Source organism: Martes martes (genome assembly GCF_963455335.1).
Source record: "Martes martes genome assembly, chromosome: 6".
Taxonomy (NCBI): domain Eukaryota; kingdom Metazoa; phylum Chordata; class Mammalia; order Carnivora; family Mustelidae; genus Martes; species Martes martes.
The window spans coordinates 7190604-7207420 of record NC_137893.1 but is presented as its reverse complement, the minus strand read 5'-3'; the positions used below and the strand labels follow the sequence as shown (position 1 = coordinate 7207420).

Here is a 16817-nt window from a genome sequence, read left to right as displayed (position 1 = left end):
TACAAAATGTGCCCCAAGCTATACAGTCCTCCTTCATCAAGGGTCTCTTTGGCCGAGTCAAAGGGGCCCCCCATGCCACTGGCCACTCTGAGACTCCACAGGCTCATCGGGGACTGGGCCCACGGAGCCTCCCCACTGGGTCAGACCCGGGGACTCCGTCACCCCAGCTCGTCTGCTGGTCTTCTTCCTCCTCCACTCTGAACACCTGACGTGGCCCACCTGGCCCACCAAAAACGTGACATGAGCAGACGCCACAGCTGTCCGCAGGGGTGGCTCCCCGTGCAAAACATGATCCCCAAGTTCAGGTGCGAGCTGCCCCCACCCCACGTTGTAAGCCCCGTTGCAACAGCTCCCCACTGAGACAGCTTCGGTTCGGCTATCTGATCCAGGTGTGACCAGTACACACCTCGACGTTTCCGAGGTGACAAAAGTCCACTAAGGAAGCCCAGCCCCAAAAGCGTGCGAGAAGTCCAACTAGTTGGAGGACACAGAATTTCATATTTATTCTGAATTCTGCCATTGAAACTCTGTGGCTTGGGGGTTCCACGTTCTTAAGCCCACAAAGAGGGAAAGGCAGGGGTGAGCACTGTCCCTTAGCAGAGATGAAGGACACGGAGTGGCCTCGAACCATGAGTCCGATCCAAACCTACTTCTACCGTGGGACCTCGAGCAGATGGTTTAAACCCTCTGTAACTCAGTTTTTTTTTTTTTTTAAAAGGGGGTCTATATAGCATCTATTCATAAAAGTGTCTGCAAGGAGTCAATAAACGGATTGCGTGTAACATATCTAGCACGTGATAATCGCCGAATCAGTATCATTATTGCTCATTAGAAGACGTTCATCTTGATTCCAAGTGGGAATGCAAAGCCATGGGTGCAGAGCATTCTGTCCGGTAGAAACCGTGAATGCCTCTGTAATCCTGAATGACGGAGAGCAAAAAGGCAAGTCATAGCGGTGAACAGGGGAAATGCGCGAGGGGGGAAACGGGAATCCGACTTACCCCTAACACCCCAAAGCGTTCGGCCAGGCTCCAACCACAGAGAAAGTCAATCTCAAACTTGTGGTTCAGAACCACGATGGCATTTTCCTTTCCATACTTGGGGTAGGCCTGGGGGTCTGTGTGGATGACGCACTCCGTGCCCGACCACCACTCCAGCAACATCACCAGCTCTGGAACAAACCACAACAACAGACAGACGTTTATTTCGCGCATGCGTGGTGAGCAAAGCTCGGTTCTGCTGGGCTGGGCTGGAGTCAGGCTCTCCCCTCCCGGCTGGGGCAGAAAGCAACTTCTACGGGTCAAGGTCTGCATCCTTGCCACCCAGGCGCCCATCCTTGACATGGTTTAGAAGCAGAAGGGGAATGAGAAAGACTCCACTGCGGGATCCACGGAAGGAGAGGAAGCTTGGAGAAGCCAAAGGACTTGCATTCCTTGATTAAGTGCCTTGGGGAGAAGTCAGTGAGGAAGCCCGACTCCATCAAGAGCTCGTGCCCTCGTGTTTACGGCGCTCTGAGAGGTGGCATGAGGCGATGCCCAGAATTCTGAAGATCCTGGGAAATGACTAATCAGGATACTTACAAACTCCATCAGAGAATACTAAATAACTAATTTCTCTCTCTCGTTCATGATGCTCGTGTGCACCCAAAATAATGAAGACCCAGAGTGTGGGGAAGCAAGGCTCCCTTAGAGCCGTTATACTGCGGGCCTGAATGAAACTTAAAAATACTCTGTGTAGGAACTTGGAAAACAGCAGTGCTCTCTTCAGGCAATAACGACCAACTGGACTTTATTCTTCAGTGATGGCTTAGAGTCCCGGTGACCCATTCCCAGCCTGGTCGCTTCAGGAAATGCCTATCTATATGGTATAAATTGCCCAGAAAAAGAGTTGTACATTGGGTAAAAACTGTTATCTACATAGAAGTTTTAAGGAGAATTTGGAAAGCTGAAGGTGTTCAACAGGGGGATGGGTGGGTGTGAGTTCTCTGCCAAGGTCGTAGCCTTGTTGATCCCTGATTAGCGGGGTACACATTTAGCAGAGGACTCACTCACCCCCCACCCTGTCCACACACGCGCGCGCACACACACACACATGCACACGCACACAGACAAGCAGGTGCAATCCTGACTCCAGGCAAACCTATGTTTTAAAACCTTTCTCCTTGAGGTTGGAGACGGATACTTTCTAACAGGTGCACTAGAACTCTCTAGAAGGCATCACGGGCTAGTTTCTAGGCAGTCCTAATCTTTAGAATGGATCACTTCACGGGTTCTGCGAGGATTCAGGTAGACGACACAGTGGGGACAGAACACACAAAGCATAGAGGAAAGTCCCAGCAAGTCAGCCATTCGGGATCCAGCATCATCATTCAAAACGAACCAACACCCTCCCCTTACTGGACCATAAAGTAAGTGTCTGCCTGTTCCTTGGAGAAAATGCCAAGTCCGCAGTCAGTTGTCCCCCAGGTGGTGACATCAGTGGGACCTCACGTGGTAAGGTAAGTGCGTAGGGAGGGCGGGAGGGGCAGGCAGCACCGCTGGCCAGGACTAAGGGACAGTTTGTTACCACCCGGCAGAAGGACACTACTATTGCTGCGCTGATCTCCTCTAAGAGACAGGATGGGCAGGACCAACCTACTCCACTACTAGCCACAGAGCACTGATAAACCCCAAAAGCAGAACAACACGGGAGTCCGCCAGATAAGGGTGACCATCCCTGTGAATCACATCCCACTGTCGTTCTGCAAGTAGCTCCCGGATGCCTCTCTGGGCCCCACCGCTCCCCACCAGCGGCGAGGCGGGGCCGATGCACACCTGCCCCAGCACCATCCCCGGGACCTCAAGCAGCTTGTGGTCCAGCGTGAGATCAGCTCCCGGATGACGAAGCACAAACCCTGGGTGCAAGGACTGCGTCGTCTGGTTCTTCTGACGCTGGCCTGAGTCCAGAACCCAGCACAGCGCCAGCATATCGATGCTTGCGTAACAAACCCCAGTGACCTACTGTGTGCAAGCACCACGCCACGTGGAGGTGTGGCTTGGATGCCTACCCTCCTGGAGCCGACCGCCTGGGGTGGGGTGGGGGGGGCAGTTTTCCATTCATAAGGTGGAAAGGAAAGACTTGTTCATAGGACAGATGGTTGCTGAATGTCGTATTCATGCATCTGGGGGTCAGACACACCAGGCTCCAATCCTGGGGCTTTGCCACTCACCACTGGCTCATTTCTCAATGTCCCCTAAGCCTCCCTGTCCTTGTCTGCAAAATAGGGATATGAAAAGCTTTTAGACTTTCTGCCAAGCTGAGGTTATTAAATCAGATGATGCCGTCAAGGCAGCCAGCATAATGCTGCACATAGTAGGGAATCGGTAAGTGGCCAGCCTATTACTAGGATACACAAGGCTCTGCAACCATGAAAGGCAAGAGGGAAGGGGTGGGGGAGGAGAGCCAGCCAGAGCCAGACTGAGAGAGAGGCAGAGGGAGAACATTACAGCGGCTTCTGGACTGGAGTGGGGAGCGATGATTTATGGCTTCATAATGAAGGCAATGGGAAGCCGCTGGAGCATTTTTAAACAGGCGCACAGCAGCATCTAATTTGCATTTTGAAAAGCTCGCTCTGGCTGAAGTGGGAACAGATTGAAGAGCCGGGAAGAAGCAGGTGGGGGTGGGTGCTGGGGCCCAGGGATGGTGCCAAGGCCCCCCAGCTAACAGTGGAGAAGGAGGTTCTCAGGGCACTATTAGCCATATAACTGAGCACTAAATCTCACCGGGAAGAAGAGTTTTCTTTCCTTTCACCAAAGGCTTTCAATTTCTTTGTTATTCACAATAAATAACATTTATAGAGTCACATTGTGAAAGAATTTAAACATCCAGAAGTATATAGAGGAAAAGGTGAAATTCCCTTCGATGGCTTTGTGACGTGTCAATTAGGTTAGGCTGGACTACATTTCCCAGACTCCTTTTTGGTTTGTTTGTTTGTTTCCAGTTACGGGGGGCCATGAGGGACAATCCTGGGAGGTTTGACAGGTGCAAGGAAAGTGTAAGTCACTCCCGTTGCTGCTGATGGGCTGATTCACCTCCTCAGCTCAAAGCGGCAGCCGAGCGGGGGCCCTGCATGTGCCCTCCCCTCCCTGACACCCCCTCCTGCAGCCTCCCTGACTCCTGGGCCAGGTGTGTGTCTGCTGGCCCGTGCAGGACCCTCATGCCATCAACACCAGACACAATGACAACTGACCTGGGATTCAGTCTGTCCTCGAAGGGTTTCAGAGGGTGCTCGGGGTTCCAACCACTCGATCTCCTCGTCTTACATCCATCACACCTTCCTGCCTGCCTTCCTCGGGGCTTCAGGCTCCAACATGAGCTGCAGAGACCACACCCCCAGCTGCAGACACAGCCTGGCCAGCCCTGTGGTTGAATAAGGACCAGTCCCTGCAACCCGTCGCTGCACAGGCAGCCACGGAGCTCCCAGCATTTCTGCCCCCCGTGGAACCCTGATGAGGCAGGTCCTCCTCCCTGCCCCCAACCCGCTCCCTTGTCCAGGGTTAACCATTAGAAAGAGTCTGGAAGGAAGCCTCCTAGTCCTGCTCCTAGGCATTTACACAAAGATGCACACACACACACACACACACACACACGCACTCATGTGTTTCCCACCCACAAATGGGTTCATACTTTATCGACCTTTGTAAAATATACATATAGTGATTTTCTCCAAATGGTATATTCTGGATCTTTCCCTGCTGACACATATTCATGGTGATATTAGCAAATATTGGCTGGGCTCCAGCCGCGTGCTGGGGACTGCTCCAAGGGCTTTGCACGTGGTATTGTGTGAAATCCTCACGTTAACCCTCTGAGGCTGGGAAGCACTATTATTATCCCTGTTTTAAAGATAAAGAAACAGAGGCACAGAGACTTCTGTTCAATATATGAAACTGTCGTTTTGGTTTTGTTTTGTTTTGTTTTTTTAGGTCAAAAAGAGCCAGAATGACGGCATCATAAAGGGTAACACAGGGGCTGCAAGGCTGTTGATGCTGCAGACATACCATGATTAATTTGGCCATTCTGCCACTGATTAGCATTTTCCCCCTTGCTTTTTTACTGTTATAAACACTGCAATAAACACCCTTGAAAATGCACGTTTCCGACAAAAATATCTGTGAAAGTATTTCTCCAGCATAGGTATACACAAAAGTAGAATTATGGATTGAAGAGTACACATATTTAAAAATTTTACAGATATTTCTAGATTGCCCTCCGAAAAGATCTACTGATCTACGCTTGAACCAACAGTGCAGGAGAGGGTCTGTGTGCTGCCGCCTGGACTGATACTAAGCTCCTTGCAGGCTGGGGCCACACGTGTCCTTCAATAAGTATCCCACATGGAGCAGGTGGTAATGCCAATGACCTTGTGACATCCTGCAGGCAGCACCTGGGTCTCCTCCTCTCCGAGTCTCAGGCACCCTGGTCCCAACACCCAACATGGTAGATACTCAGAAAGCTTTTATCTTTAGTTGAATGACTTCCCAGCTGATGCTTTCGTTGGATGTTCTTATATAGGGAATGACACATGACTTATAAATATCACCATGAATTAAGGTTTTCTTTACCCTGTGGTATGGCTGCTCCCATCTTCCTAGCTGAAGGGCACCTGCCTGGTAAGGCTAGTCCCATGTGAGGGGGACATCTGTCATTTGAGTGAGATGCACCCCGCATCATGGCGCCCGGGCTTGGGGTGGGCACGGCACCCCTGGTCCTCACACATGGGGTTCTGCGGGGTCTGCCAGCAGCAGCCTCTACAGCCCACCTTGCCTGCTCCCACCACCTGCCCATGGTGGCAGCAGATCCCAGGAGGGCTCCGACCCTCTCCCTCCGTAGAAACGGGAGGCCCATCTCCTTACACTCAGGAACCTCCAACTCAACTGAGGAAGTTGCCAAAGGGCACCGTGCAAATGATTCTGATCAGGACTTTGGGCAGGTGACTGTCGTCAAGGACGCCCACGAGGAAGGAGCATTCTTCCCTTGTGGATTCGGGGGAAAATCGCTTGCCAGCCGCTGTGGATTGCACACCTCTCAGCTGGCATTTCAATGCTGGGAGTCAACGACAAACGCTACCAGAGCAAATAGGAGAGAAGCAAAATAAGGTCTTTGCCCCCAAAGCATTTGCCGTCTCATCCGTGTACCCAAACCAGCCCTCGTGAAGCAACCAGGAAAAAGCAATAGGAGCTGTGAGCCACCAAGAACGGGGGCCGGTCGTTGAGCAGTTAATTAAAGATAGCACAGCTAGGAATGAAAACAATGCGCCCGAGGAAAATGGAAGCAGAGGCAGGGGGGCGGGGGGCGCCTTCTGACAGCGGCAGACGAGGGCCCGGAGGCTGCTGTGCTAACGTGAGGGCGTTCTCCGTGAGCTGGCGACGTTCGCGGGGGCTCCCCGGGCCTGGCTCAGACCACCGTGACGCGGCAGTCCTGTCTTGGCTATTAGGGTCTTGGTGGACATGGCCCCTTAGGGCCCATCCCCTCATGTCCCCAAGCACGGGGAGGGTGTTCTGTCCGGGCCCCGGAGCCCCAGACTGTAGGAAGCCACAGGAGATGGGAGAGCTGAGGCCCCTGCCCAGGAAGATTGCTTGGGAAAGTGGCTGGGATTTGACTCCTCCAGGTCAGGTGCTGTCAGGTAAAGAAAACATGCAGACCTCCAGGTTCCCAGGCCTGGCCCTACTGTGTGCGGTGACTGTTTGGTGAGCCAAGGAACCTGTCGCCCCGAGGCTGAGTGGCCCATGGGGAACGAATGGCCATGAGACAGAAAAGGCAAAGAATGGCAGAAAACTCTGGAGCGTGAAGAAGCCACTCTTGCCCCTCAGGAATGTCCTCATGGAGCACCTCATTACCGAGAGCATCTGGGGGATGCCTCCCATTTTTCCTTGATCAGACTGTTCCTGCTCTCCAAGAAAGCAAGTGGTGACTGGGTCCACATGGGATGGATGACGGCTGCAGGGGCGTCATGCACAGACCACAAGGCGTCCCCACCTGGCACCCTCAGACCCTGGAGTCCCCTCTCACCTGCTTGCTGGTTGGGCACATATGGCTATAGGTTAGAATCAGCCTTTATTGGTGGCAATGAAAAAACTTTGGTCCCTGACCTCAGAGGGGCCCCAGGGGGTGCCCTTCCTTCTTCTTTGCTGCCTCTGTCCCAACCAAGAGTCCTTTCCATTCTGACCTGGAAATCCTTTTATCCAGGGGCACTGCCTCAGGTTAGGGACTTAGCATGCTTTTTGTTTGGCCTCTGCAGTGGCCCAGACGCCATGGTGACAGCGGGCTCTGCACTCCTGGGGCCGCTGGTGGCTCTGCAGTGGCCCAGCCAGGAGCCCCCACTGGGCCCTGAGCCCCTCTCAGCTTCCTCACCTCGCTGGCCGAGTGGGGTGACACCCAGGAGTTCAGTCACTTCGGGACTCACATTCTGTTCGGGTCCTCGAGAACATTCCCATATCACCATGATGACAGACAGGGCTGCCCCAGCCCTCAAGCCCTTTTACTTTGACCTCAGAATAGATCTAGATGGAAAGATATGCATGTGTTCAAAGAGGGAGGAGATGCATTGGACACAGGAAAAAGGGAGGCATCCCCCACACAGAGTGAAATCCTGTTTCTAAAGGTAGGCGGAGAGCGCGCCGGGGTGGCTCAGCTGGTTGAGCGTCTGCCTTCGGCTGGGGTCATGATCCCTGGATCCTGGGATTGAGCCCCTGCTTTGGGCTCCCTGCTCAGCGGGGAGCCTGTTTCTCCCTCTGACTGCTGCTTCCCTGCTTGTGTGCACTCTCTCTCTCTCTCTCTCTCTCTTTCTGTGTCAAATAAATAGGTGGCATCGTAAAAACAAAACAAACAAACAAACAAAAAAAGTAGGCAGGGAAGCTGGTTTCCTCTGGTTTCCTCTGGTCCCCAGCGCCTTGCTACCTTATCACTAAAACTGGCTTCCGTCCCATCCTCCCTCCCCTCCCCTCCCCTCCCCTCCAGTCCCCACCTGAGCTAGTGCGAGCCCTTCCCTCCACCCCGGGCAGCCTCAGCCTGCACGTTCCTTCCTGGCAGGAGGGAAGGGACACCCCGTTCACCTGGTCCTCCAGGGCTGCCAAGTGAGCCAGCAGGGCCTTCGGGGGCTGTCAGAAACTCTCAACAGACAAGATTAACGACCAAGCTTTCTACAATATGATGCAGCACTTTTTGATATTTTTGTCCTATTTAAAAACTTTCAGATCGCCCAGTTTTGCGGTCTTCATTTTTTCCTGTAGCGACTCCCTGCGGCCTCAGCCAGTCCTGAATTCTACACCAGGGGCCACACCTGGCTCCGCCTGTTTTTCAGACTCCACTTGGGGGAGGGGTGTGTGGTGCAGAAAGTGACTTGCACTGCGAACGCCCCATCTGTGGCCTTGATTTCTGGGGCCCGAGGGACGACCAGAGCCCGGCAGGCGGCTATAGGGGCCCTGGGTCTGGAGCCCAGAGTTGTTTCTGTTGTCTCTGTTCAGCTTAATCACAGATCGGAAACGAGAGGGAAAGTGTGGAGGGAGGCAGAGAACCTATTTGGCTGTTTATAAGAACAAGGAAGAGGAGGAAAATGGGGGGTCTGGGAGGGGACATGCTCCTTTTCACCCGTCCTGCACCTCTCACCTGGGGGACATCCGTCAAGTCACAGGCACCCACCCGGCACTCTCTAGGCTCTGGGCAAAAACTGGAATAAAAATATGAAACTGAATAATTTGGGGAGCTGAGAAAACAGGAAGGTCTGTTCTCAGCTGTGGACCCCAGGGGGTCTTGCTACGGGCACGGAGCAGACACACACTATAAAAAGGAACAGACTTAAGTGACCGAACGCACCTTTCATGTTATGAAATGCTGGGATTTCTGATCGGAGACCAGATCTAGGTACTGGTCCCCGTCTGTCCACCTCCAGACCCTACTGGGCAGCTGCCTCCTCCGCACGCCCCACTCACCGCATCCCTAACCAGCTGCAAACGTGGCTGGAGCCGGTTCCTCCTGCTTCACACTTCCTTCTTCCCCACTTTCTGTCTTCCCACCACTTCTTATCCAGCCTTCCAAGGCTCAGCACAGGCCCCTGTTTCCAAGAAATCTCAGATCCCAGGCCACAGACCCAGGTCTTCCAAACTTCCTGATGCTAAGTGTGCACCACTCATTGGGGCACCTGCTCGGACTTCCTTCTGTCTGCACCATTTCCAGGTAGCGTGCCAGCATGTGCCTTCCTGCCGTAGGCAGCTTTCGGGGCTCCCTACAGGCCACACCAGATGGGGAGCCTGGTGTGCTCGCTCCACTTCAGTCCACAACCTGGGGGCATTCCAGCTTTCCCACTTCCATGCCCAGACCATCAGATGATGCTGAAGCAAGACGCCCATATGCAGACACACAGTACACCTGTGCTGTCAACGTTCGTGGAAAACAATGTCTATAAAGGCTCCGCAGAATGGGGGAGGAGGAGGGAAATTTGGGAAGCCAGGCAGCAGGGCTCTGACCGAAACTGATCTGTTAGGAGAAAGCAGCATGCAAAGCCATCTCTGTCATCCCTGTCCCCCGCCCGGCCCCCACGAAGTGCCTGTTTCTAGGCAGGCTTTGCCCTTAGCAGGGTACGGAGGGAATGGACTTGAAGCTCAAATTGTAAAAAGGTAATGTTGCTACATCATAACTTTCCCCTGAAACCTTGAGCACGTGGCAACAAGAGGCCAAAAAAACAGACGCCTGAAGGAGGCAGGGCGAGGGTTGGGGGGCTGCCGCCCCTCCCTTCCCCATCACACACACGTCCTTCCAAATGAAGGCGAGGGGAATTGGGCAGTGGATTTTGAGCCAGGGGTGGATGGAGAACAGGCAGTAAAACGCTCCAAGACTTTAAAGTACGAACAATGAGTAAATAAACGTCAGGGGTGGAAAATCAGCTTTCTATCAAGCGGAGTCAGACTCTGCTTCCAATTGGGTCCACCTTTAGGCAAGTCCAAACGTCAAGAAATACAACCATCTTGAGTGAAGAGTATAAAAGCCAGGAGAAGCCCTATGCTTGCCACCCCCAATCAAAACCTTCGGGGGGGTGGGGGGAGAGGGGAAGGAAGGGTCTAGAACCCAAGTCCCACTGCTCCACTCTGATGCCCTGACGCCTGGCTCCTGGAAATTCCCTTCAGGTGAGCTGCTCAGAGATCACTGAGCTGAGGCACTGGTGTCACCTGATTTCCCAGTCCTGGAAATGTGACTGACCTTACTTATCCAGTCTTCAAATGCTGAGCCCACTGGGTGCCCAGAACAGTTGGAGGTGCCTGAATGGGGCAGGGAGCAAGCAAATTCCAGCAGCGGAGACACACACGCAGGTAGAGAAACATATAACCTGGAAGATGGCTGTCAGGTCTGTGGGCGGCAGGAGGGGAAGGGGGCCAGAGCGAGGTGGGAAGCCGATCTCTCAGGAGGGCTCCGAGGAGGACTTCCGGGCTGTCCCAGCAGTTTAGTGCAATCATGCCGTGATCTAACTGCATACGGCCTGTGCCAGACAAGGGCTGGTTTTGTACACGGGGATGTTTCCAGTGCCTGGAACTGGGAACACACTTAAGAGGTGACTGGCAGCCACGGGGGGATAACGTCAGCGGGTTCAGGGTGGGGACCAGGGACAGCGAGTGGGCTGTGTGATTAGCCAGGGAGAGGGCAGAGAGTGTGGGCATGTGGAGGGTGAGTTGGGTTCTGGCAAGTGGAACAGAGAGGGCCTGCGGGAGGCTGGATGGGGTACGGGAGAAGAGAAGGTTAGGGAGAGAGTCTAAGGTTCCTGCCCTGAGCAGCTGGTCTGGCCCTCCTGGGGACAGAGCTGAGACACAAGGGTCGGGGAGGGAGGGGCCAGTGGTGGGGACACGGGGGCTGGGGTTGGGACACATCAGTCAAGCGAGGGGATCCTGCAGTCCTGGCTAGGACTGGTGTAGTGGTAACAGGGCTATCCTACCCTGGCCTTTGAGCCTCCCCCTGGCACGGCACACCCTTGGGTCGCTCCATCCCCATTCCTTGCCCCAACTCTTCTCCCCCAAACCTGCCTGTCATTCCCCTTCAAACGCTTTCCCACTCAGTCACCAAAGGAGGTTCCGACCCCTTCCAGGTGCTGGGCAAGAGGAGAAATCGAACTTCAGCAGGTCGGGAAGCCGCGGTAGCTCGGGATCAGCAAACACCATTAGCAACCAGATTTTGTTCTCTAAAACCTATGCTCCACTGTGAGGAGGCACACGGCCCGCAGTGAGGAAAGGCACTGCTGTGCGAACTCCTCTTGGAGGACCACCGAGTCCGGATCTATCCAGCATTCCCCTCTAAGCCCCAGGCTCCCACGGAGGGAGGGAGGAGCGGGTGACGCCCCACCCTGTGAGCACTCATGCAGCCAGAATGCGGGACCTTCCGCAGGACAGAGGCAAGGAGGGGAAAAAAGAAAAAAGAAAAAGACATAACAAGTGGGAGGACCCTATTTAAATCCTGACTTGAACACTCCAAATGTTAAAAACAAAAACAAGACGGCTCGGAAATCACTGGAGAGACCTGAATCCGGATGGCACCGCGTGATGCCGAGACGTGTTAATTTTGCTAGTGGAGATGATGTTGGTTTTTTTTATTTTTTTATTTTTTTTTTTTTACAGTGTCCTTATTCTTTATAAAACACACCTTGTGGTAATTCGGAGTGGCATTTCAGGACACACAATGTCTGGCATTCACCTGAAAAACCACAGTCTCTAAGATGAAATACTTAAAGTCACATCGAGGTGCCATGAATATGGGGCTTCCTCCCATTCCTCTCTACTCATATTTATTTATGTGTTCTGTAATTTTAAAAAAAGCGAAAGGAAACATGTTCCCTCTCCCACACAAGAATACGAGGAGGAGGCAATGAGTGCAGGGTCAAGGGTGTTCCCCAAAACACTCTAGTCCTGCCTCAAGCATTCATGCCACTGCTCTAGAGGCAGCGAGGAGAGAGAGACAAAGACAAACATCTTAGCAAGACATCCACGTGTGAGGTGCAGAGCAAGCCCACAAACGGATTTCCATTTTTTCATTTTAATTTTGGAGAGGGATGAAGAGTAAATTACAATCTGAGAATACTTTGCACTTCAATTCCGTTCTATTAAGCGATTTAAAGGAAGGTCTAATGTTCTCTGAGTGAAAGCCTCCATCTCTCTGCTCCCCCTTTGCTCCCTCCATGGAGTGGAAACGAGCTCTCATGATACGCTGCTCCTCCCCTGTCCACGCTGTCAACACGTCAAGTCCAGGCCGCAGAGGCTGGGCCCCTGAGCCTCACCCTGTCCCACAGAGTGACTTTGGGGAGCTCCAGTGCCCCATCTCACCCTCCTGATGTCTAAAGTGGGGACAATGGCACCACTAGCTTGTGGTGACGCTCCTGTGTCCGTGCTTGGTAAATAAAAGCTAGGTGACTGCTTGGTGACAGTTATTGGCTGTGGACCATGTTTCTGACCTTGATCGAGTGACTCCGTACTCGCTAAGCGTTTTTTCTGCCAGGTCCCTGTAAGTCATGGGGAGGAACGGGCAGAAATCTTCCAAACTCTCTTACAGAAGGGAGGTCAGTAACACCCAAGTGAAATGGGGATTTACCAACACTTTTCGAAGGGTCTGGCTGACAGCCAACTCTTAAGGGAAAAGACCCTTACCCCTCTGCTTCCTCTAACCCCTCACACACAGACCCCTCCCTATTTCTCTGATTCAAGCCCTAGTGCCCTTCAAGACCAGATCAAATCCCTGTGACCCCAAATTCTGAAGTGCCCGTGACTCATGAAGGGGTCTCTGTGTCTTCTGCTTGGTGAGATGGCAAGTTCATGGGCTTCTGGTCTCTTCTGCCACCTTGAGCTATGACCAAAATGGGCCATTTATGTTTCCAGAGGTGTCTGGAAGCTTAGACTTCTACTACCTGTTCCTAAGGTCTCCATCACAATGGGTCTCCCAGAATTACTTGCTAAGTTGTTTTAAGGAAAGAAGGCTTTCTTAAAACCAAGAAGTTTGAAGGCTGTGGTCATACTGAAGTGTTTACCTTCCCATACACACAAAGATGTTTTACCCTCGTTAAGCCTCAGGACCGGATGTTCTCCCTAAAGACAAGGGGCCTTTCCCTCCAACCTTGAATGGAAGTCACAATTCCCAAGCTGGGTGTACACTATGTGCGCGTGGGCAGAACCCACCCTCCACACTGAGTTTCTGCCAAAGAACCGGGAAATAAGGCAACAAGATGGCATTCTCCGCATAAACCTATAAAGACAAATGTTAAGGACAGTGCAGAGGTGAACAGAAGTCACCTTAAAGAGAACAAAGGGTCTCCTGGCCAACGCTCAGACCCCAGCTTTGGGTAAAGAAATGGACACAGCTGCAGAAAGAGTGAATCGACCAGAAGACATGCTGGTCACGCAGAAGCCAGGCCTGCCCACGGGGCTGATACCCCCCTACCACTGCATACCCATGGAGTCCCTTTGCTGAGATGGCAGATGTACCCATCTGCCTCCTGAATGTGGTCTGAATTCCAGTGTACACCAGCCTTCAGGGCAAAAACGTCCTGATCAGCAAACGTGAACATCCGCTTCATCTTACTGTCTCCACTAAGAAATAGACTATCAGCTGCATTCTTATTTTCATACGTAAGTGTAGCATAAGATGGCTTAATATTAGTTCATTGGAGCCTGATTAAAATAATAATAAATCAAATGTCATAGCCCGAAACACTGAGGATCAGACTCTGGAATGTGGTAAGTCTTCCAAGTACAACCAGCCTACGGGGAGGTCCATCCCTCCTCCTGCTATCTCTAGGGCTCCTCTACAAACAAACATTTATTTATGGCCAGGAATTTTAACTTATGGCGCACTCATGGGCCATCTGGTCAACCCACGACTGTCCTCCCTGCCATCCACTGTCATTGCCCTGGTCTCCTGTCCTACCTCACCCATGTCTGCTGCTATCCAACCTCTTTTCCATTCTCAGTGGTGCCCTGTCTCTCTCCCGATGGCCTTCTATCTGGTCTGTCTGCCTCCAGCGTCACAGTCTCCTCTCATCCAGTCTGTGCCCAATGCCCGCTTAACCTTGTCAACATGCTTGTTGGGTCCCCTCCATCCACAGAGGCAGTGAGACTCCTTAGCTGAGTCCTACTGCTTGGTCCACCCTGGCTCTTCCTCTACATCCTACCACACACCTTGAGCTAAAGTCAAGTTCCTGGAACCACCTAGAACTCTATACCTACCCCCAAGGTCTGGCCTCTTCCTCAAGCTCATCTCATGGCACGTTAAAAGCTTCTCTGTCGACCGGGTCTCAGCTCAAAGGAGATCTACCTGGGAAGTTTCTCCTCACACCCCCCAGCCCCTTCCATTACAAGTAACTTGTCTCTTCCAAATTCCCCTATTTAGGGACTCTGTTCTAAAGTACACTGAAGTCCCACAGACCTGCCTTGAAATCTCATTCCATCGCTTTCCAGCTTTGTAACATCTGCCTATTACTTAACCTCTCTGGCTTTCAGATCTCTCTGTGAAAAAGGAATGATATACTGTCACTCGAAAAACTGCAGTGAACATTAAATAAGAAGAATGTTTGCCAAAGAACCTCCAGGTAGTCGTGGTGATGGTCAGCTCGATTCTCTTCTTTCTCACATTCCGGAGGCTTCCCTGGTAAGTATTTATCCCCCCAGAGAGTACGTGTTCCCTTGGGGGAGGGTTGAGCCTTGCCCATTTGGTTGCTTTGTTACCTGAAGCACACAGAACAGGGCTTGCGCAGACAAATATTTGTCACTCGCCATCCTGGGTAAGGTTGAGTTTCAGGTAAGAGGAAATTCACGAAGATCCAGATTATGTCAAAAAATCAGTCGAGGGTGGTAGGGTCCTCTAGCGCAGTACATTTTTTTTAAAGTAACATTAAGAAATTACTAATCACGTTAAGAGCATTTAAAGCAAATTTTAGAATCTACTTGAGATAAATACCTGCTCTTAATTTTCATCTATTTGCTGCCTCCTCTCACCTCCCCTCATCGAGATATAATTAGGCTTATTTTCATAACTCCGATTCATCATCCACAGAAAAATACATAAATCGTAGTTTTGAAAAGGATACAAAAAAAATTAAGATGCTAAAATATACACAATTCTCAAAATAATTTGTAGGGCCATGTGAAGAAGAAACCATTCTGGAATTGTTTTTTTAAAACACCTTCTTTTCGGGCACCCAGCTGGCTCAGCGGGAGGGGCAGGCGACTCTGGATCTTGGGGTATTAAGTTCGAGCCCCACCTTTGGTGCAGAGATTAAAAAAATAAACTAAAAAAAACCCCAAAAAAACCCCAAAAACCTTTCTTCACATGAGACACTCCTCTCAGCCTAGGAGGCCACAGGGTACTTAAGTTTGCCTTTTCTAGTATAGGACCAACTTCAGTGGGGCAAATTTTAATTATTGAGAATAACATATAAATCGGGTATTCTTTTCTCAAAAGGGATAAATGAGGCTACCAGATAGTTCGGAATCTGTCCTAACATCCGTTTCAAGTGAAACATCTCACTGTGATTTCAACGAGGTAAGTCTGTCCCTGTTAAGGTTGTCGGACAGAACACAAAGCGCCCAGCGCAACTGAATTTCAGATAAACTACAAGTTATTGTTCGGCATAAGTAGGTCTCGCGTGATAGTAAAGCAAAGACACACTTCTAGTAAAGTACGAGCCATGGATTATCTGGGGCGTACTCATGTGAGAAAATTCTTTGTTGTTTATCTGAAATTCAAATTTCACTGGGCAGCCTGAATTTTTGTTTGCTAAATCTGGCAGTCTGAGTCCTTACCACCGTCGCCATGGCAACGAGCACTGAGGAGGGTCTGGGAAGGCGGCTCTGGATGGACTAGAAGTCGTCGGGGCGGACCGGCCTCCACGGTCCCCCAGGCTCTCGTGAACCTCACCTCGTGGGACCCTGGTAGCCATCTGGGAGATGGGCCCGACTCCCTCATGCTACAGATGACAAGACGGAAGGGACAGGGCTCCCCAAGCTCACGACCGACTCGGGGGGAGCAGGAGTCCTGCTGCCACTGGGGATTCCTGGCGGTTGGTGGCAGCGTTTTCTCACCTGTCTGGCCTCATGAATATGCAGAACACGTGTTTCGGAGAATCTTAGCAGTTGTTAAATAATAAACTTGTGCTTCAATCATATCCCGATATTTCAAAGGTCCCTGAGAAATCATTTTCCTGGGGTTTGGTTGAGCTTTACCTAATCAAGGTTTAAAGCCAGTGAGTGGGCACGAGGACCCGTTACCGAGCCCTAATTGCCCAACAGCCCTGGGAACACCAAGGCCAAGAAGTAAGAGGCTTTGGCGCCTGCGAGCGTCCCCGGTGGTCCCCAGCAGCTCGGCTGTGACGGCTCATTGTTGCAGCCGGCAGGGCCCAAGGCCAAGTGAGGCAGGGGCTCCAGCATCCTGGACTCAGGAGAACGGAGATGAGGTAACCCCAGTCCAGGCTGACCTGGGGGGTGGTGTGTAGGGATTGGGGGGACAGAGGAAGGACGCAAGGGATGGAGCAGGGGATAAGAGGGGAGTCGAGGGAGGAGGGAGGAGGGGAGAGCACACAGCAGGTGCAGGCAGTGAGTTGGGCTTGTCACATACCCTACCTTGTTTCTTAGCCCCAGGCCACCTGTCAGGGTTTGTATTCTCCACGTGATGCTGAGACGGAGGCTCACGTCTATAACCTGCCCGGGGTCTCTGGTTTGTTCACTTCCAGGACCAAGGCCGGGGGGCTGGTGGGCGCAGCCTGGAGCTCCCTCCCTCGGCTCCCTCCCGCCCACGATCCCCTTCCAACCCATTCA

The 16817-nt window shown here is 52.1% G+C and overlaps 1 protein-coding gene across 2 annotated transcripts in view; it reads right to left on the bottom strand.

Annotated features, from left to right (window-relative positions):
• The window catches only part of AGPAT4 (1-acylglycerol-3-phosphate O-acyltransferase 4), a 117415-nt gene that overhangs the window by 26968 nt on the left and 73630 nt on the right, over positions 1–16817 (bottom strand). For both annotated transcript variants that reach the window (XM_080807240.1, XM_080807239.1), the window contains exon 3: positions 1002–1171. In XM_080807240.1, the coding sequence (XP_080663366.1) occupies positions 1002–1171 (170 nt within the window). The remainder of the gene's footprint in view (positions 1–1001; positions 1172–16817) is intronic.